The following is a 25,106-nucleotide window of genomic DNA, read 5'->3' as shown; positions in this document are numbered from 1 at the left end:
TGGGGCAGCCCCTAAGTTGTGAAACTCTCATCCCACGGAGGTGCAGCTGCCACGTTCACTGTACAGTTTTTGTTGAGTGCTGAAGATGCACCTCTTTATCCTGACCTTTGACACTTGAGATGTATATTTTCAGGACTGAACTTATTCTGGTGATTTAAAACTATTATTAATCTTTTATTTTAAATAGCTGTGGCTCATCTTGGGCCCTCGGGGTAAGGGCACGTAATAAATGATACATCATACCCCTGACTATGCTGATTGGGGATGATGGGAACTGGAGTTCAACCACATCTGGAGGTCATGGGTTTCTCATCCCTGGCATAAATGAAGCTATTCATGAATTATGGAGAGTGCAAGCTCCTCTCCTCTCTCTGCTTGAGGGGGGGGGTACTTGATCCCCCCCCCATTTTGTAAGATGTGTCAAGGCAGCCACTCTCAAACCAGTCGCACTTCTGCTGTTTTGGACTACAACTCCCATTAGCCATAGAGCTCAGGTCCTGCTTTTGGGCTTTTTAGGAGAGGCACCTGGTCAGCCACAGTGAGAACAGGATGCTGGACTAAATATGAGCCTTTGGCCTAATCCAGTAGCCCCATTCTTTGGCTGGGGCTGGTGGGAGTCCAATGGGGGAGTTGGGTGCCTCATTGATTTTTTCTGCCTATGGAAATAAAGAACTGGGATCCCAGGAGTTAATTTCCACTGGTGGGAAACTCTCTGCCTGGCAATTATGGTTTTCTGTTTTCTTTTTTCTCTCTCTCTTTTGGAGTCACGCATGTGTGGCCTTAGAATTCTTTAGTCATTACAGGGCTATTTCACGAAGGCCTGCTATTTGCTGCAGAAGGGTTGCGGTGGAGCTGGGCTCACGCCAAATTCCTCTGCTCTGTAACGATTGCCAAAATTAAAGGGAGAGGGAAAAGAAAGGAGCTCAGCGGCTGGTATAGCAATTTAACCTCCTGGCTATGGTTAGGCTGCAAGATGGGAATGTGGACTTCAAGCATTGTAAGCACCGATGCAACCATCCCAGTTCCAGACAACCCCAGCTCTCTTTTTTAAGGGTTCTAGTCCTCAGTGCCGCAGATGAAAGCTTAGAGATGACATATGGGTCTGCTGACGTCATCTTCGGAAAATATTCATTGCAATGAATGAACTCCTTAGGTACAGTATGAGAGTCTTAATCTCAGGGTTGTGAGACCCATTTTGGGAAAAATAATTCCTGAATTGTAGGGGGTTGGGCTGGATGGTCTTCGTGGCCCCTTGCAACTCTACAATTTTATGAATCTATGACTTAAGGTAGAAATGTAGGAAGCAGACAATTGGGCCCATCAAGTTCAGTATTGTCTACACTGACTCGCAGCTTCTTTGCAAGATTTCAGGTGGGGTCTCCACCAGCCATTAGTGATTGAACCAGAGACCCCGTGCAAACAAAGCAGAAGCTCTACAAGTGAACCACAGCCCTTCCCAATACTGAGTTTTATACTGAGTCAGACCATTGGCCCATCTACTCCAGCATTGTCTGCACTGACTGGCAGCAGCTGCCCAAGGTTTCAGGCAGGGTTCTCTCCCAGCCCTACCTCGATCAGCCACTGAGGACTGAACCTAGGCCTTTCTGCATGCAAAGCAGATGCTGCACCACTGAGCTACATCCCTTCTCCACAAAGCAGCCGTGTTCATTAATTTAAATGGGTCAACTCTGAATATGACATTATTAGCTACAGCTCAAAATGTTTTTTCTATATTACAAATGTTCAATGTGTCACTTGACTCATATCACCTCAACACACACAAGGAAAACCAGATATAGTTATGCTCCGGTTATCTCCTGCTTAGACTACTGCAATGCTCTATGTGGGGCTGCCTTTGAAGGTGACTTGGAAACCACAACTAATCCAGAATGCGGCAGCTAGACTGGTGACTGGGAGCGCCGCCGAGACCATATAACACTGGTCCTGAAAGACCTACATTGGCTCCCAGTAAGTTTCTGAGCACAATTCAAAGTGTTGGTGTTGACCTTTAAAGCCCTAAACAGCCTTGGTCCAGTATACCTGAAGGAGCGTCTCCACCCCCATCGTTCAGCCCAGACACCGAGGTCCAGCTCCAAGGGCCTTCTGGTGGTTCCCTCACTGCGAGAAGTGAGGTTGTAGGGAACCAAACAGAGGGCCTTCTTGCTAGTAGTGCCCTCCTTGTGGAACACCCTCCCATCAAATACCAAGGAGATAAATAACTTTTAGAAGACATCTGAAGGCAGCCCTGTATCAGGAAGTATTTAATGTCTAATGTTTTACATTTTTTTATGTGTTGTAAGCTGCTTAGAGTGGCTGGGAAATCATCATCATCATCATCATCATATTGCCCTGGCCTAAAGATCTAGGGTGATGTAGTGATTTGAGTGTCAGACTAGGACCTGGGAGACCAGAGTTCAAATTCCCACTGGGTGCGACTTTGGACCAGTCCCCACCTCTCAGCCTAATCTACCTCACAGGGTTGTTGTAGGGCTTAAATGAGAAGGGGAAGAAGTGCAGTGTGTGCCACCTTCAACTCCTTGGAGAAGAAAGGTGGGATGTAAATGCAATAAATAAATTTCAACTAAGGCTTTTACTTTGGAAGAAGCCATGGCAGCAGGGGTGGGACGTGGGTGGCGCTGTGGGTAAAAGCCTCAGCGCCTAGGACTTGCCGATCGAAAGGTCGGCGGTTCGAATCCCCGCGGCGGGGTGCGCTCCCGTTGCTCGGTCCCAGCGCCTGCCAACCTAGCAGTTCGAAAGCACCCCCGGGTGCAAGTAGATAAATAGGGACCGCTTTCTAGCGGGAAGGTAAACGGCGTTTCCGTGTGCGGCTCTGGCTCGCCAGAGCAGCGATGTCACGCTGGCCACGTGACCCGGAAGTGTCTCCGGACAGCGCTGGCCCCCGGCCTCTTGAGTGAGATGGGCGCACAACCCCAGAGTCTGGCAAGACTGGCCCGTACGGGCAGGGGTACCTTTACCTTTACCTATGGCAGCAGGGGATGCTGTAAGAAGGTGGCACGTTTTTATGGCAGATGCGCCCGTTGAGGCTCTAAAGTCTGGACTGCCATTGTGCTGGGGTTCCCCTGAGCGCTGCCTTTCTGCCCTGCTCACCTTCGTGTGGCACACAGTAGACGGGACCCTCATCCGTAGTGTCGAAGGACGAGAAGGAGCCCCGGGAGGACCACGAAGGTGACGGCTGCTCTACCACTGATGGGGGCTCAATGAAGCTGCAGTTCATGGTGTTCTCCAGGTCATGATGAGCCACTGCAACACACAGAAAAGGTTGAGAAAGAGGTTCTTGGTCTGCATCTGAAAAAAGCAGAGCCGGATTTAGGTTTGATGAGTAGCCCTAAGCTACTGACGGTAATGAGGCCCTTTATATAGCTGTCCTTTGTCAACAACAAATTGTCGCTGTTTTTGTGTTGGACATATGGTAATTTATGGACCTAATAGGTATCTAAAGCCATTTGCATATAACAAATAGGAGCTTACACAACACAAAACACTGTTGCTGTATGTAGGTTTTATTTTATTTGTTTTTTAATCTTATATTTTGGAAATGTACATCCAGTTTTATTTCCTTTAATTTTTTGGGAGGCCCCCAAGAGAGTGGGGCCCTAAGCTATAGCTTGTTTAGCTTATACGTAAATCCAGCACTGGAAAAAAGCAATGAAAAGAAGAAAAAGAAGGGGGGGGAGTAGCCGTGTTGGCTCAGAAGGAAACGAAATCCACACCCGAGAGACCAGTTTCCCTTGATTATTAGGCCAACTAAAATCTCACCAAAAATTAGTGTGCAAGCTTTTCAGTTTTCTAGAATTCTTCATCAGGCTAGAACAGCGGCGAGGAACCCATAGCCCTTAGTGTGTGTGTGTATATATATATATTACTGATTATCATTTTTTGCTCTTTAATTGCTTTGAGAATTTGTTTTTTGTTTTTGTTTTACAATCAAGCAGTGTACACACACACACACAATGTATACACCACTTGATTGTAAAACAAAAACAAAAAAATCTCAAAGCAGTTAACAAAGATAAAAAAATATCAGCAAAAAATATTTAAAGCAGCCAAAAATATATATAAATCAGCAATAAACTAGAAACAGCAAAACATACACCAACATTCCACATGTCTGGTAGGCTTGTTTAAACAACAACTTTTTTTTGCAGGTGCCTAAAAGAGTACAGTCAATAGTCAGGGAGTTCCAGAGTGCATGTGCTGCCACGCAAACACATTTATTACAGATGTGGAACGGGTATTATCTGGCTCTTGTGACAGCCACAGTTCCACAGATTCAAAACAGCCGAGAGGGCCTATATGGGGGAAAGCGACCTCATAGGTATACTGGTTCCAAGTTGTTAAGGGCTGTATATACTAATAGTAACACCTTCAACTTGCCCAGGTAGCAAGTTGGAAACCATGCAGATCTCTGAGCGCATTGTTATATGCTGATGAGGCCTCACACCCTCTGCTGGGCAGAGATGATGGCAGCTGTGGACCAAAACATCTGAAGCCCATCAGGTTGAGGGAAAATGGCCTATGGTGCCTTCAGGCTGATGCTGCCTGCAAACACTGTAGCCTTCAAAGGTGTTTCATCTCTCATTTGGTTGCTGCTTTTTGCACCTCTTCCAACCAGAAGTTTACATTCAGTAGCCACATTGGATTTTCTTCCTTCCATGCATTCTAAGAACACCTCTTCGAAACCCCCAGAAAGGGAGGGAACCTAGAATATATCACAAACTCCTGCAAAAGTTACCAGCTCACAACACTTCTTGGGTGGTTCCCCCTCCCTTTTGTACCAGCGCAAGGCATTCGGGATGGATGAAGAGCCCCAAAAGCAGAGAACTCATTCACATCATGCTCACCCAGAGGCAGAGGCAAGAATTACAGGCCATAGGCAAGCATCTATCTGGACCTCGCAGACACTGGCTTCCAAGAGAGTTGAAAGTGGTTTAAGGGAGTCGTGCTGTTTCTCATGGCGTGGAGACATGCACATCCGTCTCTTTTGACCCACTGCAACCTGCAGTCAATGTTTTTGGAATAATACACAAAACTTGCAGAACTTACTCAGCCAGAAGCAAAAGGGGGGTGGGGTCAGTGTATGCACCCATAAGTAGCAACCTCTCATTCAAACTGCTGATGGGAGTTGCAGTCCCTGATTGTTAATATTCTTAATATTGCACTTTTATATGCCTGTTGTCTTTGTCCATGGAGTTTTCTTGGCAGGGATACTGGAGTGGCTTGCCGGTTCCGTATAGTTAAAGCTATGGTTTTCCCAGTAGTGATGTATGGAAGTGAAAGCTGGACCATAAAGAAGGCTGTTCGCCGAAGAATTGATGCTTTTGAATTATGGTGCTGGAGGAGACTGCATGGACTGCAAGAAGATTAAACCTATTCATTCTGAAGGAAATCAGCCCTGAGTGCTCACTGGAAGGACAGATCCTGAAGCTGAGGCTCCAATACTTTGGCCACCTCATGAGAAGAGAAGACTCCCTGGAAAAGACCCTGATGTTGGGAAAGATTGGGGGCACAAGAAGGGGACAGCAGAGGACGAGATGGTTGGACAGTGTTCTCGAAGCTACCAACATGAGTTTGACCAGACTGCGGGAGGCAGTGGAAGACAGGAGTGCCTGGCGTGCTCTGGTCCATGGGGTCATGAACCATTGGACACGACTAAACGACTAAACAACAACAACAACAATATTGCACTGCTCAGTATTTTATATTAGTACTTTGACAGGAGTTTCATTGACAGCATTTATATCTGTGTTAATTTTTAGATTGCACTGCTTGGTATTTTCTTTTAATAATAATGATTCTGGATTTTTACTGAGAGTATTTTCATTAACCTCCCCACACACAATCAGAATGAATGCTCAGTGAAGACCAGGAATTGGGCTAACCTCCACAAAAGCTTTGTGTGACCAAATCAGGTTGAATGCTTGAATAAGCAGGCTGGCTTCAAGGAGGAACCGTCATCCTAAACGCAAGATGATTAATAGAGACCCAGAAGTCCTCAGAAAGAAAGAGAAACTTATAATTTATTCTAACAGCAGAGGGCGCCCTCTCCCTTTCTGGCTAAGGACTGCCTCAGGAGGGTTTATGCCGCCTGCTGAATTTTGCTGTCCTAGGAAATGAGAAGGTGCACACAAGGCACAAGCTTATCCACAAGAGATAAGAAAATTGGGCTTGGGCTGACAGGGGATGTGAGGTCAGGGACAGCAATGCTTCTGAATCCCAGTTGCTGGAAACTATAGAGCAGGGTATATTGCGCTCCTGAATCTCAACATCAAAAAAACTAAGATCATGGCCACTGGGCCCATCACCTCCTGGCAAATAGAAGGGGAAGAAATGGAGGCAGTGAAAGATTTTACCTTTTTGGGCTCCATGATCACTGCAGATGGTGACAGCAGTCACGAAATTAAAAGACGCCTGCTTCTTGGGAGGAAAGCAATGACAAATCTAGACAGCATTAAAAAAGCAGAGACATCACCTTGCCAACAAAGGTCCATATAGTAAAAGCTATGGTTTCCCCAGTAGTGATGTATGGAAGTAAGAGCTGGACCATAAAGAAGGCTGATTGCCGAAGAATTGATGCTTCTGAATTATGGTGCTGGAGGAGACTCTTGAGAGTCCCATGGATTGCAAGAAGATCAAACCTATCCATTCTGAAGGAAATCAGCCCTGAGTGCTCACTGGAAGGACAGATCCTGAAGCTGAGGCTCCAATACTTTGGCCACCTCATGAGAAGAGAAGACTCCCTGGAAAAGACCCTGATGTTGGGAAAGATGGAGGGCACAAGGAGAAGGGGACAACAGAGGATGAGATGGCTGGACTGTGTCCTCGAAGCTACCAACATGAATTTGACCAAACTGTTGGAGGCAGTGGAAGACAGGAGTGCCTGGCGTGCTCTGGTCCATGGGGTCACGAAGAGTCGGACACGACTAAATGACTAAACAACAGCAACATATTGTGCTCCAGTCCTGATTTTGGGTTTCCCATTGAGGCATCTGGTTGGCAACTGTGAGAACAGGATGCTGGGCTAGATAGGCCACTGGTCTGATCCAGCAGACTCTCCTTATGTTCTTTACTGATATTCAGAGGCACACTGCCTGCAACAGTGTAGACAGAGCACAGCCATCGTGGATAGGCTTCTCCTCTGAATTTTTCTAGCCCTCTTCTAAAGCCATCCAAACTGGTGTCCATTCCTGCCTCTTGTGGGAGCAAATGCCATAGTTTAACTCTGTGCTTTGTGAAGAAAAACAACAACACACTTTTTTTTATCTGTCCTGAATCGTCCAGTGTTTAGCTTCATTGGATGGGTCCTGTATGGTTCTGGCATTATAAGAGAGGAAGGAAAACTCTCAGCAGCTGGCATAATGATGGATTCTGCCGAAATGGCTAAAATGACTGGAAGAATCAGAAATCAGGAAGATCAAAACTTTAATAAGGAATGGGGGGAATTTATAACTTATCTTAAAGACCATCGTAAACAGTTAAAATCGCTAGTAGGATTGGGATATCGCTTGTAGTTTAAGGCTGAATTCTGGACACAATGGTGATGTAAAAGACTTGGATCATCATAAAAGATGCAGGAGGAAATGATTAATAATAGGACCCACAAAGGGGAGGATGGAAGTTCAGGAGATTCCTTGGAATCTTGTTTTTATGATTTACGTTTGATTATATCTCTGTGGAATTTTAATTTGAAAAAAACAAACAAATAAATTTAATGGAAAACTCCCGGGAGCCACTGTAGAGTGAGAATGAAGATGCTGGGAGAACGAATCGCCGCACACTCGCACAATAACATGGCTGTTGAGCCTTCCTCTGCCGCATAACGCTTTGCAAACGAGACTGGGACCTGCCTGCGTGAACAGCCCCTGGGCCAAGGAGACCCCAAACAGGGCAGCTTCTGTGCAGAGTGAGCCCCCCGAGGGATGCAGAGTTTCCTGTAGTTGCTCGGCACTCAGACATCTGGTTCTGGGTGACTCGTTGCCAAATAAATCATGCCAAGAGCGGCTGCAAAAGCGCCGTGCTGCTTCCTGCGGGCCTCTCGCTTCCAACCAGCGCCACCCCCCCTCCCAGCCACAGCGTTTCTCCCCACAGATCCCCGTTTTCACTGGCCTGCCTCCTGGGCCAACGCTAGTCAGAGGAGGTCTCAGTCCTTGTTTCCTTAAAGTTAGAGAAGAAGGGCAAGGGTGGGAGGGGGCAGGATAGCAGTACATCCGCTTTGCATGCAGAAGGTCCCAGGTTCAAACCCTGGCATCTCCAGGTAAGGCTGGGAGAGACACCTGAAACTCTGGAAAGCTGCTGCCAACCAGTGTCAACAATACTTAGCTAGATGGACCAATGGTCTGACTCAATGTAAGGGAGCTTCCTGCCTCCTTATCAACACAGATATCTCCAGACTTGCCATATATTCACAAACATCCTATGGATAAGATACTTAAGTTTCCTGTAAATATATATTTTTTCATCAGGCTGATGTTTTTAGTTTTCTCCGAAATATTTATTTCTGTTCTCTATGGCTCTGGTAACCTTTTTGGTTAGATTACTGCAATGCATTATATGTGGGGCTGTGCTTGAAGATAGTTTGGAACCTGGTGCAGAGTTCGGCAGCCAGGTTGGTCACTGGGGTAAGATGGACTGAGCACATCACACCAATTCTGGCCCAACTGCTCTGGTTGCCAATTAGCTTCCAGGCCGAATTCAAACTGCTGATTTTGACCTATAAAACCTTACGTGGCTCAGGACCCCAATACGTTAAGGACAACCTCCCCCCATACAAACTGGCCTGGACATTGTGTTCATCATTTGAGGCCATTCTTCGTCTGCCTCCTCTATGGGAGGTCCGGTGGGCGGCAACACAAGGAAGGGCCTTTTGAGTGGTGGCTCCCCACTTGTGGAATGCTCCCCACAGGGAGGCTTGCCTGGTGCCATCATTACAAGTGCCAGGTGAAAACATTCCCTTTCTGCCAGAGCTTTGGTTTTTAATTTTTCTGCAACCTTCTTCAGTGGGTGGAATGTTTTAATCCTGCCTTTAAAAAACAAGAATGTCTTTTTAGATTTTTCTATGCTTTGTTCTATACCGGTTTTAATGTATGTGCTTGTTTCTATATGTATTGTAAGTTGCTTTTGTAAAAAAAAAGGGGGGGGGAGCAACTAATAAATTTAATAAATAATGTAAACCTATAGTTTTCATAATATTAAATTTCCATTGTTTTTAATATTTATACAGCAGTAGGCATCCACAATCCTTTTAACTCTTTCGGTTTTGTGCTTTAATTTCCAATGAAGAACAGTTTCAGCATTTGGGACTTTTTAATTTAGAGAAAAGCCAAGTATGAGACGACATGACAGAAGTTTAGAAAATGATGGAGAAAGTGGAGAGCGAAAATTTTCCACAATGCTAGAACTGGTAAAAGGTAAAGGACCCATGGATGGTTAAGTCCAGTCAAAGGTGACTATGGGGTTGCGGCGCTCATCTCGCTTTCAGGCCAAGGGAGCTGGCGTTTATCCACAGACAGCTTTCCGGGTCACGTGGCCAGCAGGACTAAACCACTTCTGGTGCAACGGAACACAGTGATGGAAACCAGAGCGCACAGAAATGCTGTCTACCTTCCTGCTGCAGTGGTACCTTTTTATCTACTTGCACTGGTGTGCTTTTGAGCTGCTAGGTTGGCAGGAGCAACGGGAGCTCATCCCATCGCAGGGATTCGAACCGCCGACCTTCCGATCGGCAAGCCCAAGAGGCTCAGTGGTTTAGACCACAGCGCCACCCGCTCCTCCCCGCTAGAACTGGTAGACATCCAGTGAAGCTGAATGTCGGAAGATTCAGGACAGACAAGAAGGACCAGTTTCTTCACACCTAGCATAGTTAAACACCCTCCCACTGTAAGCAGTGATGGCTACCAACTTGTATGGCTTTAAAAGAGGATTGGATAAATTCATGGAGAATGGGGCTTCCAGCGCCTACTGGACAGGATGGCTATGGCTCTGTTCTCCACAGCTGGAGGAAGTAATGTTTCTGAAGATCAGTTGCCAGGATCTGCAGGAAGGGAGAGAGCTCTTGTGCTTACAGGTGTCCCAAAAGAGGCATCTGGTTGGCCACTGTGTGAACAGGATGCTGGACTAGGTGTGACCAGATGCATTGACCAGCAGCCTCTTCTGATGCTTACCCTATGGCATGGTCTATAGGTGCTGCACCAATGTTGCAACCTTCTTGCTGGATATGCTGTTCCAAAGAGAAGGCTGGCACCATCTTCCATTTCCTGCTCAGGGGAGGAGGAGGAGGAGGAGGAGCTGTCGGGCAACCCACCACCTCCTTCTCCTCCTCACTTCCCTTCCTCCTCCTGGGGAAACCGAAAGGCCTTCATAGTGAAAGCGCCACCAGATCAAAAGCAGCTTTGAAGGCCACAGGAGAGCTGACCCGCTCCGGGCAGAACAAGCAACTTCCTCAGCTACTGCATAAACAGAGACTTCCTTCGCCGTCAAACAGGAAGGTTAGGCCTGTTCAAGAGTCTGCTTCTACCTCACAGAGCCAGGGCAAGTGGGCACAAGTTCTGGGAAGGGCACTCCAGGGCAGACCCTGTGCGAGCCTGGAGGTGGGTGGTGTTTATGCATCGAGGGGCATTTTTTTAAAGCTCCCAGGTGCTTGCAGCTCATGCTTTTTTTCGCTTGCTACGAGCGACAAGATAAATCACCTCCCCCCAGTGAAACCTCCATGTGCCAGGGCAGTCTATCTTGGAACACCAGACGCTGGAGACAAACACTGTTGCTGCACACAGAGGAGGTCATAGTGTGTGAGAGGGAGGGAGAGGCAGGCAAGTTGCTCTCTCTCGGAATAATGTTGCTTGGGCTGTGCTGCTCAGCTCCATCCCAACAAGGGGGTGTGGCAGCCCTTTCTGCCATTTTGAAAGAGCACTTTTGGTCAATGTGTTGAGACTTTAAAGCGGTATAAGAGCATGCCTTACTGGATGCATCCCGTGGCAGGACAAAAGTAATCTCATTTCAGAAAATGGCCTTGAAGATACCTAATGGTAAAAGACCAGAAACCTAAATCTATTATAAGTAGCTGTATTAACTAATAAAAATAATTCATGTGCTGGTTGTGGGCACCCAGGAGGCACTGGGCTGCATGCAAGATCCTGCGCTTCCTTGCTCGGAGCACTAACACACAGAAAACCCACAATGTGTTGTTCTATCTAGCTTAATATTGCCTACACTGACTGGCAGCAGCTCTCCAGGGGTTTCAGGCAGGGAACACTGGAGATGCCACTGGCGGCTGAACCTGGAACCTTCTGCATGCAGAGCAGACGCTCAGCTACTGAGCTGCCTCTTCTGTAGATCGTGGGCTGTCTTCTTAAAAACTGTGCCAGCTTTGCAGAAAGAAAGGGGGGTGGGGAAGGAAAGAAATGGAAACCTAAAAGGGGTGGGTGGGAGAGATGGTCCGCTTGCCCTGGTCTCCCAGTGGCTCCAGCCTGCAAACCCCCCCCACTCCTGGTTCTCGACTACAGCTGCGCGGGACCTCAGCCCTCCGCGGTCAGGGATGGATAAAAAGAACATATGGCGAAGCCTGCATGCCAAGGCAAACAAAGGAGCCTGTGACCAAAGCATTTCATTCCAGTGAAATAACAGCCCCTCTGGCAGTCGAGCGAAGCCGCGGGAAGGAAGGCCAGCCTCGGAGAGGGTGTCCGCAGACAGGAGAGAGCGAGCAGATGCAAATCGACTTCTTCATGTCACAAGGGTCTCGGCTGCCACGGTGGGTTGTCCGGTTTCCAAAGTGGGCGCGTCCCCTGTGGGGTAGTGGGATTCCCTGGGGGTGCGTGTGTGCACGCTAAGAGGCAAGGAGGGGCAAAGGGATGCCGGAGGCGCAAATGACTATCACAGAACCATAAAGACTAGAGTTGGAAGGGAACTCCAAGGGCCATCAAGTCCAACCCCTTGCCTTTTCCTCTATGCCAGACATGTCCAACCGGCCGGGCGTGATCTACAGGTAGATTGCCGGAGTGCTCCAGGTCCATCGCTGGATTAAGAAAAGTTATCGCCTGTTTGCTCCTGATTGATCGTGTCATGCCCCACCCCCGCTCTATGTCCCACTGCCGCTGCTACAGCTGTGAAAGCTTGTTTTCCCAGCGGTGGTGGCATAGTGGGGGAACGAGGGAGGGCGTCATTCCACACCCCCCCGAAAAATAGCTCAACAACAAAAGCTCAACAACTCTCGTCAATCCTTCTTAAAAGGCTCAGCAACTCTGGGCAATGCTCCCCCCAAAACAGCTCAACAAATCTGGTCTGCCCCCCCCCCCAAATCTCTTGGCAATGACAATGGGTAGATCAATGCCAGTTTTATTATACAGTGGTACCTCAGAACTTAATTCATTCTGGAGGTCTGTTCTTAACCTGAAACTGTTCTTAACCTGAGGTACCACTTTAGCTAATGGGGCCTCCCGCTGCCGCCGCACCACCGCTGTGTGATTTCTGTTCTCATCCTGAAGCAAAGTTCTTAACCTGAGGTACTATTTCTGGGTTAGTGGAGTCTGTAACCTGAAGCGTCGGTAACCTGAAGCATCTGTAACCCGAGGTACCACTGTACTGGGAGTAGATTGCAGTCTCTAGAGAGTTGGACGTGCCTGCTCTACGTTAAAAACTCCCAAACTCTGCAAGCTTTCCTCGCCGGGGAATTGCTCCATCCCCTTGATGGTTTTGGTTGACCTTTCCTGAACCTTTTCCAACTCGACCTCAGCCGGGTAGCCAGGAGGTGAAGTTTCCCACATCTGGTGCTGATGCTGTTTTCCTGCATGCATCTTCATCCTCATCTAGGGGGTCTCACACACGCTGGGAGGAAGTGTGGCACTGTTCCTATTGCTTTTAGCTTAGTTTAGGTAAAGGAAAAGGGATCCCTGACCATTAGGTCCAGTTGCGGACGACTCTGGGGTTATGCCACTCATCTCGCTTTACTGGCCAAGGGAGCCGGCATACAGCTTCCGGGTCATGTGGCCAGCATGACTAAGCCGCTTCTGGCGAACCAGAGCAGCGCACGGAAATGCCATTTACCTTCCTGCCGGAGCAGTACCTATTTATCTACTTGCACTTTTGTGCTTTCAAACTGCTAGGTTAGCAGGAGCTGGGACAGAGCAACGGGAGCTCACCCCATCGTGGGGATTCCAACCACCGACCTTCTGATCGGCAAGTCCTAGGTTCTGTGGTTTAACCCACAGCGCCACCCGCATCCCTCTTAGTTTAGTTTAGCAGACAGCAAAAAGCAATGCAGAGAGAAAGGGGGAGGGGAGGAGTAGAGCTGCTCTGAGCTGGGCTCTCCACTCTTGCACAAATGGTCTTTCGCCCCCTTTGGGAATAATAATAATAATAATAATAATAATAATAATAATAATAATAAATGTATAAGCTACCCATCTGACTCATCTGACTACCCATCAGCCACTCTGGGCAGCTTCCAAGAAATTAAAACACAGTAAGACATCAAACATTAAAAGCTTCCCTATACAGGGCTGCCTTGGGTGTCTTCTAAACAACTGTATAGTTTTTTTTATTTCCTTGACATCTGATGGGAGGACATTCCACAGGGCGGGTGCCCCTACCGAGAAAGCCCTCTGCCTGGTTCCCTGTAGATTCGCTTCTCGTAATGAGGGAACTGCCAGAAGGCCCTTGGAGCTGGACCTCAGTGTCCAGGCTGAACGATGGGGGTGGAGATGCTCCTTCAGGTATACTGGGCCAAGGCTGTTTAGGGCTTTAAAGCTCAGCACCAGCACTTTGAATTGTGCTTGGAAATGTACTGGGAGCCAATGCAGATCCTTTAGTACTGGTGTTATATGGTTCCAGTGGCTGCTCCTAGTCACTGGTCTAGCTGCCACATTCTGGATTAGTTGTAGTTTCCGAGTTGCTTTCAAAGGTAGCCCCATGTAGAGTGCATTGCAGTAGTCCAAGACGGAGATACAGTGGTACCTCGGGTTACAGACGCTTCAGGTTACAGACTCCGCTAACCCAGAAATATTACCTCGGGTTAAGAACTTTGCTTCAGGATGAGAACAGAAATCGTGTGGCAGCAGCAGGAAGCCCCATTAGCTAAAGTGGTACCTCAGGTTAAGAACAGTTTCAGGTTAAGAATGGACCTCCAGAACGAATTAAGTTCTTAACCCGAGGTACCAGTGTAACCTGAACATGCACCACTCTGGCAATACTGTGGAGGCGCATAGGGTCTCAGCCGGCATATCAGATGGAGCTGGTAGACAGCTGCCCTGGATACAGAATTGACCCAGAAGTGCCTCTGTCCAAACCCAGGGTCCTCCTCACTGATTCCGGCAGAGGCAGCAGTCAGCAGCTCCAGCCTCTAAAGTCAGCAGAGGCCAAAAGGGGACCCTCTCACTGCCCCATTTATACAAAAGCCCCAAGCAGCAGGGAAGTGCCAGGAAATGGGGAAACACAGGCCCATTCAGCCTGGGCCTCTGCTTCACAGAAGGAGCCTCTATTCAGAGAAGAGGGGGGGAAACTCAGCCCAGCGGCGCTTCTGTAAACACAGCGCTTGTTATCGTTTCAGTGGGGAAATGGTTGCTGCTGCTCTGAGCTGCAGGCTTTTCAGCGCCAGGGATGTACCACTGTGCTCCACTGACCGAGATGGGGGGGTAGGTGGGGAGGCAGCTCTCAGAAAAGCTGAGTGCAAAAGAATCCTGACCAGCTTGAAATTGCTTAAAAGACGGGACAGGATCATGTTTCCACCAGAGCTGAGCTAAAGGCTTCACAAAGTTTAATATTTGGAGCAAAGACTGCGGCAGAGAGGTCCATGACCTCCCCCTCTTTTTTGTACATTTCCCATGCCTGTTTGCAAGCCATGGTTTCCTTGGTCTGCTGTTGCTTTGTAGACATTAACCCCTCCCCAATAAAATTTGAAAGGGCTTCCTCACTGCTAAAATCCCAGCCAATCAGGGATCACGTAGTGATCATGTTGACATCACAGTGCCAAGCAGCCTGTTCTATGGTTGTATTCTCACCCATATTTAAAACACGGCTGCCTCAACTGTGGTTTGTTCAAGCCAACAAACCATTAATCGTTTCGCAGACCAGCCATAGTTTCTGTAACCAAACCCTCTTGCCTTGTGCCTCTGTAGCTTGATTGAGTATCTTGGTGGAGCAAAAAACACACACACAACCCCCCCCCCACACAATCAGGCAAGGCTGACGATGTGTTCTGACATAACACAAAGCCGTAGCTAGGAACAAACCATGGTTTGTGAGCTAACAGCAAACCGTGGCTTTACACTGTGGTTTGTTGCAAGAAAACAAACCCTGATTAATTCTACCAGGCTGGGCTTAGCCATTCAAAGACATGACACAGGGGTGCTGACTGAACTGTCAGAATGGATCCTGACACATTTGCAAACCTAGTTTAAACCTCTGTGTCACCGTGACAAGAATTCTGAATCTCACACGCCTGTTCATCATTTGTTTGTCTACACCGGGATCGTGATGCCACGCAGTCAGACATGGAAACCATGGTTAGTTATGGGGCCCTTAACAGGATGTGGGGAACACAAAATAATGGAGCTTGGGGGGGGGAGACAACCGAGGCTAGTCCTTACCTACAACCTTTGGCAGCTTCTGGCGGCGAAGAGGGATGCGTGGAAGTTTCATGCTGATGCGGCTGAACCTCCCACAAAGACGCCTTGGGGATTTCTTGTGGGGTGGGTCCTGGTTTGAACTGCAAGGGAAGATGTGCATTTTGGGTTAGACTCCTGGCAGAAGTTAACAGCGTGGCTGCAGGCAGACTGGGACCAGGGTTGTCCTGGTGGGTAGCGTGACGAAGGCCCTCATCACTTTGCTTCACTGTCCTCTGTTAGGGTTGCCCCCTCTTTCTGCATTGCAGAAGGTTGGAGTAGATGCTCCTCCAACTCTACAATTCTATGATTCTTCTGGCACTGTGTCTGGTCAACATGGGCAAGCACAATGAGGAAGTAGTAGAGTCTTGAGGTGGCAGAAGGGGCTATACTACTTTCAGCCTTCTCACATGTGAATTCTTCCTATCCTCTTTTAAACCTATCCAATTTGTCGGACATCACTGCCTCCTGTGGCAGGGAGTACCATATCTTTGTAAATTTACCGTATTTTTTGCTCTATAACTCACTTTTTCCCTCCTAAAAAGTAAGGGGAAATGTGCACGCGTCTTATGGAGCGAATGCAGGCTGTGCAGCTATCACAGAAGCCAGAACAGCAAGAGGGATTGCTGCTTTCACTGCGCAGTGATCCCTCTTACTGTTCTGGCTTCTGAGATTCAGAATATTTTTTTTCTTGTTTTCCTCCTCCAAAAACTAGGTGCATCTTGTGGTCTGGTGCGTCTTATAGAGCGAAAAATACGGTATTTATTTGGTTTTTCAAATTAAAATTTTATAATCACATATCAACATACAATAGAAAAAACAAGATTCCACAGAATCTCCTGGATTTCCCTCTTCCCCTTTGTGGGTCTTGTTGTTAGTCCTTTCCTCCTGCATCTTTTATAATAAACCAAATCTTTTTGCATCTCCATTATACCCAAAATTCACCATTAAACTACAAGTGGCAGGGAGTACTATAATTTAAGAAGCTACGCGAAGGACTCAAATTTTATCTGTCCTGAATCTTCCAACATTCAGCTTTGTTGGGGGTCTGCGAAAATTCTAGGGTGATGAGAGAGGGAGGAAAACATTTCTCTGCCTGCCGTGTACAATTTTATTCTTTATCATGTGGCCTCTTGCTCACCTTTTCTCTAAACTGAAAAGTCCCAAAGGGAGACACCTTAGGCAGAAGCAGACCAGACCCCCTCAAGCACCCTCCCTCCTGCCCCCAAGGAGCCTTGGTAGCCCCCCTGCCAATGGGCTCAGGGTTCCCAGCACTGATGCTTACTCCCGGGAGTGGTCTTTCTTGCGGCAAACGCAGCAGCAACACAGGAGGGAGAGGAGGAGGAGGAGGAGGAAGGCCAAGAGGGCACCGGCTCCAATGACGCCCATCCGCTGGTTAGCCTCTGAAATGGAATCAGGAGAGAAACAACACCCCCCCTCTTGTTTTATTTTATTTTATTTATTTAATGGAATTTGCACATTGCTCCATTGAGCAGAAACAACAGCCCCCCATTAAAAATATATAGACATTATAAAATAAAATTAACCTATTAAAATGCATGCCAACTTCACACATCCAGGTAGGCTTGCTAAATAAGTAAAATAGGTTTTTGGCAGGTGTTGAAAAACAACCACAGTGATGGCAGCTACCTGATTGTAAAGGGGCGGGGAGTTCCAAAGTATAGGTGCTGCCACACCAAAGGATTAACTCTTTGAAAGTGCAGAACAGACACTGCAGTTCTAAGCAGTTTGGCGGGCATATAATTCCAATTGCTTTCAGTTTCTCAATCTTAAATTCAGTTCTCTACATTTCCGCATCAGTTTGCTTTTTTTAAAAAAATAAAAAATAAGAAAGTCCTCATGCAAATTCAACAGCATTTTAGCATGTCTTTCTACTTAAACTACATTTTTGGATGCAAAGTTGCCTAACCTGCATATTTTGTCAAAACAGTCCCCCCTAATATGATGCATTTTCCTATGTTACCTTCACAAACTTATGCATTTATCTGACTTGGCTGGAGAACTGCATTGCAAAATTCAGAGAAGGGCAAAAATTTGTAGTGTTTCGACTCACCTATTATTATTATTTTTTAAATAAAGGGTGAATTTAGTTAAGTTTGCCTTTGGATGCAGATGGAATCAATTCTGTCTCTCATCCCTAGTTAGGTAGGATGGAAACTAGTCCTGTTAGCCTGCAGAGGGAGCCTTGCCATAGAACTCTGCAGACTCCAAACTTCCCAATGGGAACAGTTCAGAACTAGCAGCCCAAGATGTGACTCAGCTGATGGATACTGGTGATGTCTGTTTCCCCAAGCCACTTACCCATGTGGCAAGATCCGGTCAGTGGGTCGCAAGAATCTTCGTGGCACTTGCAGGATTCTGAACAGTTCACCCCGTAGTGACCAGTTTGGCACGTCACGTTACACCTGTGGGATGTGATACATAAGTAGCAGTCAAGTACAACATTCCTTGTTTGCCTAGAGTGGACATGCAAAAGGGATGTTTGTTCCAGCCAGTCGAAAACTTCCTGTTTCCTCCTGGGCTGGGACATCCTTCCTTTTGCATGTGACTAGAGGTGGGCGTGACCTTACCTGTGCAGGTAACAAAAGCACAAGGCACACAGCGCACACACTCTCTTTGACTTCCTCTCTTCATTGGAGCAGCTTTTTTCAGAGGCCAAAGAGACTATCTCCATATGGGGTAGACTCACATGTATATATCTGTAACTAAATCTTACTTTAGGGATCCAACTGTGAACTGATGATGATGTGAGTAAACTTCTTTTATATACCTTTAATAAGATTGTGGCATGTTTATCCTTTTAATAGGGAAATAAGGGATCTTACCAGGAATCAGTATTGAGAAGCTTAAACAAGCTTGCAACCAGCTACCTGCTGTGTGTTTAAAGGGGAATGTTAAAACTCTGCTAAGTTATAGAAGGACTCAAGCTAGGAAGGATATTAATAAACATTATAGCATCTCCTGCCTCCCTGAACATTCCCACAACACCTGAGGAAGGAATTATCAGGTGAGTGGGGAAAAAGAGAGAGAGAAGGCAGGCAAGTCACTCTTTGCTCTCCCCTCCAGAAGCAGGGGTGGCTATTAAATCACCCAAGGGTGTCCTAACGCAAAGCATATTGGAATGTTGTCATTTCCAGCTGATGCTGAAAGACAAAATAAGGGTTAGGAGAGACAGAAGGAAATGGAATGATAAGACCATGGCTGGCCATGAGGACTGGCCACAACCCAGCCTTCAAGGTCTGTGACCACCTGTCTAAAGCTGACCAGAGGTAGCATTATTATCAATTTACAGCCGCATGAATTATGACAGCTAGGAAGTGGAAGGGGCAAGCAGACTATAAAATGGAAGAATGGCATGAAGAGGTGTGGGATATAGCCATTGATGATAAATCAACATGTGCCATTAAGGTAAGACGGGGGGAATAAGCAGGAGAAATGATTTTGAGGAGACATGGAGGGTGTTTGTAGAATTTGTACTGTTAAAACAGAAAGGGGTCAAACCATCGCAAGAGGTGATGAAATGTTGGGAGGTTGGATGGTTACAATGGAATGGTCTCAGTGGTGGGGTGGACATTTTTATTCTTATTTATGTATGATTATTACTTTGTCAATAATAATAATAATAATAATAATAATAATAATAATAATAATAATAATAATAATGGTCTATTATCACCTGCCTGTGTGTAGGAACAGGTTACATCCCAATTAAATGTGTGTCAATTCAACACTAGGCCACGGGTTGCTCCCTTTCCCTACAGCAAAGCTATGCAAAGGCAGCTGACAAAAAATTAAAAGGCATTCTGGAGAGCTGCTGTCTGTCAGTGCAGACAGTATTGAGCAAGTCACATCTGAAGGCCAGCTGCTGGGAATCAGCAGTGGGGAAGGGGCTGCCCTCGTGTTCAGGTCCTGATTTTGGGCTTCCCATAATGGGTGTCTGGTTGGCCACTGTGAGCAGAGGATACTAGGCTAGTTGGGTCGCCGGTGTGATCCTGCTGGGCTCCTCCAATGTTCTTATGGACCGAGATTCTGGCTCAGTATAAAGCAGCTTCCCATATCACTACGATCCCTTTATTGTATCTGGTTGGCCCAACATCTGGCAAAAGGTTGGGTGGTCACCTGCCAGGGTGCGATCGCCGCATTGTGTGGGGTTGGGCTGCGTGGCCCTTGGGTTTCCTTTCAGCTCTACATTTCTGTATTTCAGCTAAAGGAAGGTCCAAGCTGCAAAGCTCCTGGCTGAATGTCAGATGAGAGCAGCTGCTGCCATTCCACAGCCATCAGATTCTGTCAGGGATTTTCATGCCTCTTGAACATCCAAAGCTCTCCCGCTGGCTAGGGTTCCTGCCTCCCTGGTGCCACGTGCCTCTTGGCAGAGAAAAGGGTAGGGGCCACTCACGGCCCCGCAGAGCAGCTGCAAGCAGGCCTGCTCTAAAGGACTTCTTCGCACAACGTGGAATTTATTTGCAGAACCTGCTGTCACAAGAGGTGGTGATGGTCAGGAGTCCAGGTGGTTTTCAAAGCAGGATTTGTTGTGGGCTAAAAGGATGCTTGGGGACGCGGGTGGCACTGTGGGTTAAACCATAGAGCGTAGGGCTTGCTGATCAGAAGGTCGGCAGTTCGAATCCCTGCGACGGGGTGAGCTCCTGCCAACCTAGCAGTTAGAAAGCACATCAAAGTGCAAGTAGATAAATAGGTACCACTCCGGTGGGAAGGTAAATGGCATTTCCATGCACTCCTCTGGTTAGCCAGAAGCAGCTTAGTCATGCTGGCCACATGACCCGGAAACTGTACGCCAGCTCCCTCGGCCAATAAAGCGAGATGAGCACCGCAACCCCAGAGTCGTCCGCGACTGGACCTAATGGTCAGGGGTCCCTTTACCTTAAAAGGATGCTTTTAGTCCAGGGATGGAAAGAAGACCCTACCAGAGAGGAATGGCAAACTAAATTGCTGGAATATGCAGAAATGGCAAAAATGACTGGAAGAATCAGAAATCAAGAGGACGAAAGCTTTCAAAAAGAACGGGAGGAATTTAAATTTTATCTGAGAGACCGCTGCAAACAAATGAAAACATCAGCAGATTTTTAACAACACTTGCAATGTTAACAAAAACTTTGGATAATAAATTGAAAATATAGAGGAGGAGATAATATGCAGTTGGAAAGGATAACATAAATATCCATGGAGGGAATGTGGAGGGGGAGGAGTCTGAGAGTCAAGAGACTCTTGCATTTTGAGTGTAATTGTGATTTTGTTGGAATTTTGTATTTTGTATTTGTAAAATCAAATAAAATGTGTATATATATATATATATATATATATATATATATATATATAGTCTTTGCTCACCTGGTACCCATTTCGGACTTTGTCTTCCATCAGCTCCAGCCAGTATGGCTGTATGGTGCTGGGTTGATGGGAACTATAGTTCAAAACATGGTGCTGAATGGAGAGCTGCTGCCAGTCAGTGTGGACAAAACTGAGCTGGGTGGACCAATGGTCAGACTTGGCAGAAGGCAGGTTCTTACATTCCCATTTAAACCAGGTTTTTATTCTGAACCATGAGGACTAGAATCTTGGGGAGGCATCCAGTTAAATTGAGCTACCAGTGCAGTATTTCCCAAACTTGGGTTTCCATCTATTTTTGGACTACAACTCCCAACATCCCCAGCTAGCAAGACCAGTGGTCAGGGATAATGGGAATTGTAGTCCGAAAAACAGCTGGAAACTCAAGTTTGGGAAACACTAGTGCAAAGATTTTTGCTTCCACAGCAGAAGTTCCTCTCCCTCTCCTCCCTCTTTGCCACCCCAAATCTGCTCCAGAGGATTGAAGGAACACCCAAAAGAAATTTGGAGGGTCATCGGAAGAAGGAAGCTCAGCTAAAATGCAAGCAGGTCTATTTAGATGGATGTTGCCCTTGCTTTATTTTAAAAGGAAAGAGAATAAGCCCTTGGGTCCTACGTTATTGTTGTTATTTGTTGTAGAAAGGGGCAATCTATCTATCTATATATCTATATCTATATCTATATATCTATCTATCTATCTATCTATCTATATATATATATATATATATACACACACACACACACACACACACACCCCCCGTATTTTTCGCTCTATAAGACGCACCAGACCACAAGACGCACCTAGTTTTTGGAGGAGGAAAACAAGGAAAAAAATATTCTGAATCTCAGAAGCCAGAACAGCTAGAGGGATCGCTGCGCAGTGAAAGCAGCAATCCCTCTTGCTGTTCCGGCTTCTGTGATAGCTGCGCAGCCTGCATTCACTCCATAAGACACACACACATTTCCCCTTACTTTTTAGAAGGGGAAAAGTGAGTCTTATAGAGCAAAAAATATGGTATATGAATTCTGATCAATAAATAAACAAAACAGCACCTTGGCACAAATTCTGTTCAGTGCAACGGCTGCATGGCGGGAGGCAATGAAACCATCCGTAGGAGCTCTATGAACTATCCTTTAGCTTTTTTGTGATGGAAAAACAACAACAAAAACCCAAATTGAAACAAAGAGCCCTCTTCAGACAAATGGGACACTTTGCTCTGTGTTCCTTTCCAAGGAAGCTGTGCACAAATCCCTGCTTCCAACTTTCGTGGTGGAGAGGAAAGAACCACAAAAGGAAGAGAGGAAGAGCTTTCGCTTGCAAAACAATCACACCACGGAGCCCGTTTGAACACACAGTCATTCTCGGTAGCCAGCAAGCAAGCTGATGAGTAACTCCTGACCAAATCTTATTTTTAGCCTGCTCAGGGCTTTCCATCTGCTGACACAGCTCTGAAGCCGCGCAGGTTCCTCCGTTTGCCAGGGCTGCTGTGGGCAACAAACATCAGCATCTAGCCTAGTGGTGTCAGCACTGACTGGCAGCAGCTCTCCAGGCAGGGATTCTCGCCCAGCCATACCCGGAGATGCCAGGGACTTAACCTGGGACCTTCTTTATATAAATCTTCCCCGTCACTGTATAAGGCAGCCTTATACTGATTCACATCATTGGTCCCTCTACCTCAGTACTACCAACTCTGACTGGCAGAGGCTCTCCAGGGTTTCAAGCAGCGGGTGCTCCCAGCCCTGCCTGGAGGTGCCATTTGGGATTGAACCCTGGGACCTCCTGCATGCGAAGCGGATGCTCTAACCACTGAGCAATGCTCCTCCCGAACGCTAGAATTGCACGTGCTGGATACGAGGGCTCTTAACATTGCACAACAACAAATGGAACGGCTCTCATCCGGTGACAGACAGATGACTTTTGGCATGTATACTAAGACGTGAGAAAGTGGGGGAGAAGTTCCCATATACACTTCCAGAGAGAAGTGCTTGCTGTGCTGAAAATATACCAAGTATTTGTCAAGAAATGGAAAAATGCAAGCAAGGCCCCGCTGCAGATTGGAGCTGACAGAGGAAGTGATGAGTAATGGTCTGAAGGCAAAACTTGCAGAGTGGGCTGTGCTAACAGAGTTAAGGAAGAAGACAGCGAGACGCCCCAGTGGAACTACCACCCCCCCCAAAAAACCCTGGTATGGTTCACTGAGCCCAAATTGAGCCTTGGAAACAGACTAAGCAGCCAAATGTAATCAGGCCAGCTCTCGGTAGAACAGCAGCAGCAATAAAAAGCTGGTTTCTCCCTTAATTCCCAGGAGATGAGAAATCCAGATCCGGAGGCAGAGAGGAAGAACATGATGCAGTTTTTGAAAATATCTTTTAAAAAGATTTATATCTTTGGGAAATGACTTGGGATTCAGTGGGCAAACTTGCAATATGCTCTTTCTTTTGCAACTTTGCAATGTTTCCAGCGCATAGTTAAACTGTGGAACTCACTAATACAGGAGGCAGTGATGCTCACTAACTTGGATGGCTTTGAAAGAGGATTGCAGGATAGGGCTATCAGTGGCTACTAACCATGATGTCCATGCTCTGCTTCTGCAGAAATGCTTCCGAACTTAAAAATGGTAAGCATAATGCTGGTGGTCAGCAAAAGAGCAAAAGAGGTTCAAAGGCAAATCTTAATAAATGTAGTATAAACACTGACAACTGGGAAACACTGGCCTGCGAGTGCTCCAATTGGAGAACAGCCTTTACCAAAGGTGTCACAGACTGTGAAGACACTCAAACTCAAGACGAAAGGGAGAAACGTGCTAAGAGGAAGGCACGCTTGGCAAACCCTCACTGTGCTCAACTCTTGCCCGGAAACCTATGTCCCCACTGTGGAAGGATGTGTGGATCCAGAATTGGCCTCCACAGTCACTTATGGACTCACTTTTAAAACTGTGTTTATGGAAGACAATCTTATTCGGCTATGAGTGATCGCCAAAGAAGAAGGATGCTGGACTAGATGGGCTTGATCCAGCACAGCTTTTCTTATCCTCTAAAAAGGTAAAGGGACCCCTGACCATTAGGTCCAGTCACGGACGACTCTGGGGTTGCGGTGCTTGTCTCGCTTTATTGGCTGAGGGAGCCAGCGTACAGCTTCTGGGTCATGTAGCCAGCATGACTAAGCTGCTTCTGGAGAACCAGAGCAGCGCACGGAAACACCGTTTACCTTCCTGCCGGAGTGGTACCTATTTATCTACTTGCACTTTGATGTGCTTTCAAACTGCTAGGTTGGCAGGAGCAGGGACTGAGCAACGGGAGCTCACCCTGTCACAGGGATTCGAACCGCCGACCTTCTGATCAGCAAGCCCTAGGCTCCATGGTTTAACCCACAGCGCCACCCGCATCCCTCTAACCTCTTATCCTCTAGAAACTAAGAAAATGACAGGGGTGATTTTCTGGGGGACACTTTGCTGTTCCGAGTCATCTTTAAATGAGTGCAAAAGAAAGCAAAGTGCAGAGGGTCAGCTGTGAAAACACTTTCATTTCTTTCCCTGGGTTGGTGTTGTTGGGGGGGCGGAATCAGGAGATTTTTTTTAAAAAACCACAACAACCCCCCCCCGAACACACATTATTATGGCCTGGGAGGAAAAAGCCCAATGGCAGCACAACTATAGGACTCTTTTTGTTTAGCTTTTCACTTTTCTCTAGTTACACCTGACCCACACCAAAACCTGGCAGAACAGACTTACAGTGAGGGGGGGGGAAGTATTTGATCCCCTGCCAAATTTGCCTGGTGGCCACCTACAAGAAACGTCTGACCTCTGTAATTGCCACCAAGGGTTTTGCCACCAAGTACTAAGTCATCTTTTGCAAAGGGATCAAATACTTATTTCACTCATTATAATGTGCACATCAATCTCTGACTATTGTCTTCTGGGTTTCTGGGGGTTTTCCTGTTGTTATTTTGTCTCTCACAGCCACAATAAACCTACCATTAAAATTATGGACTGGTCATTTCTTTGTCAGAGGGCAAATTTAGCAGGGGATCAAATACTTTCCCCCTCACTGTAAGAACATAAGGGCATCATAAGAGCCTGCAGGATCAGACCAGTGCCCCATTTAGTCCAGCATCCTTCTCTCACAGCGGCCAAT

At 46.9% G+C, this 25,106-nt stretch overlaps 1 protein-coding gene across 2 annotated transcripts in view; it reads right to left on the bottom strand.

The window, feature by feature from the left end:
• The window catches only part of SCARF2 (scavenger receptor class F member 2), a 50,790-nt gene that overhangs the window by 3,565 nt on the left and 22,119 nt on the right, over positions 1–25,106 (bottom strand). For both annotated transcript variants that reach the window (XM_053368021.1, XM_053368022.1), the window contains exons 7-10: positions 17,931–18,034; positions 16,894–17,011; positions 15,594–15,712; positions 3,109–3,261 (exon numbers count right to left, since the gene is read on the bottom strand). In XM_053368021.1, the coding sequence (XP_053223996.1) occupies positions 3,109–3,261; positions 15,594–15,712; positions 16,894–17,011; positions 17,931–18,034 (494 nt within the window). The remainder of the gene's footprint in view (positions 1–3,108; positions 3,262–15,593; positions 15,713–16,893; positions 17,012–17,930; positions 18,035–25,106) is intronic.

The sequence above is a fragment of the Podarcis raffonei genome, chromosome 16, assembly GCF_027172205.1.
Source record: "Podarcis raffonei isolate rPodRaf1 chromosome 16, rPodRaf1.pri, whole genome shotgun sequence".
Taxonomy (NCBI): domain Eukaryota; kingdom Metazoa; phylum Chordata; class Lepidosauria; order Squamata; family Lacertidae; genus Podarcis; species Podarcis raffonei.
Note: the sequence above shows the minus strand (reverse complement) of the source record. Positions and strands in the feature narration are given on the sequence as shown.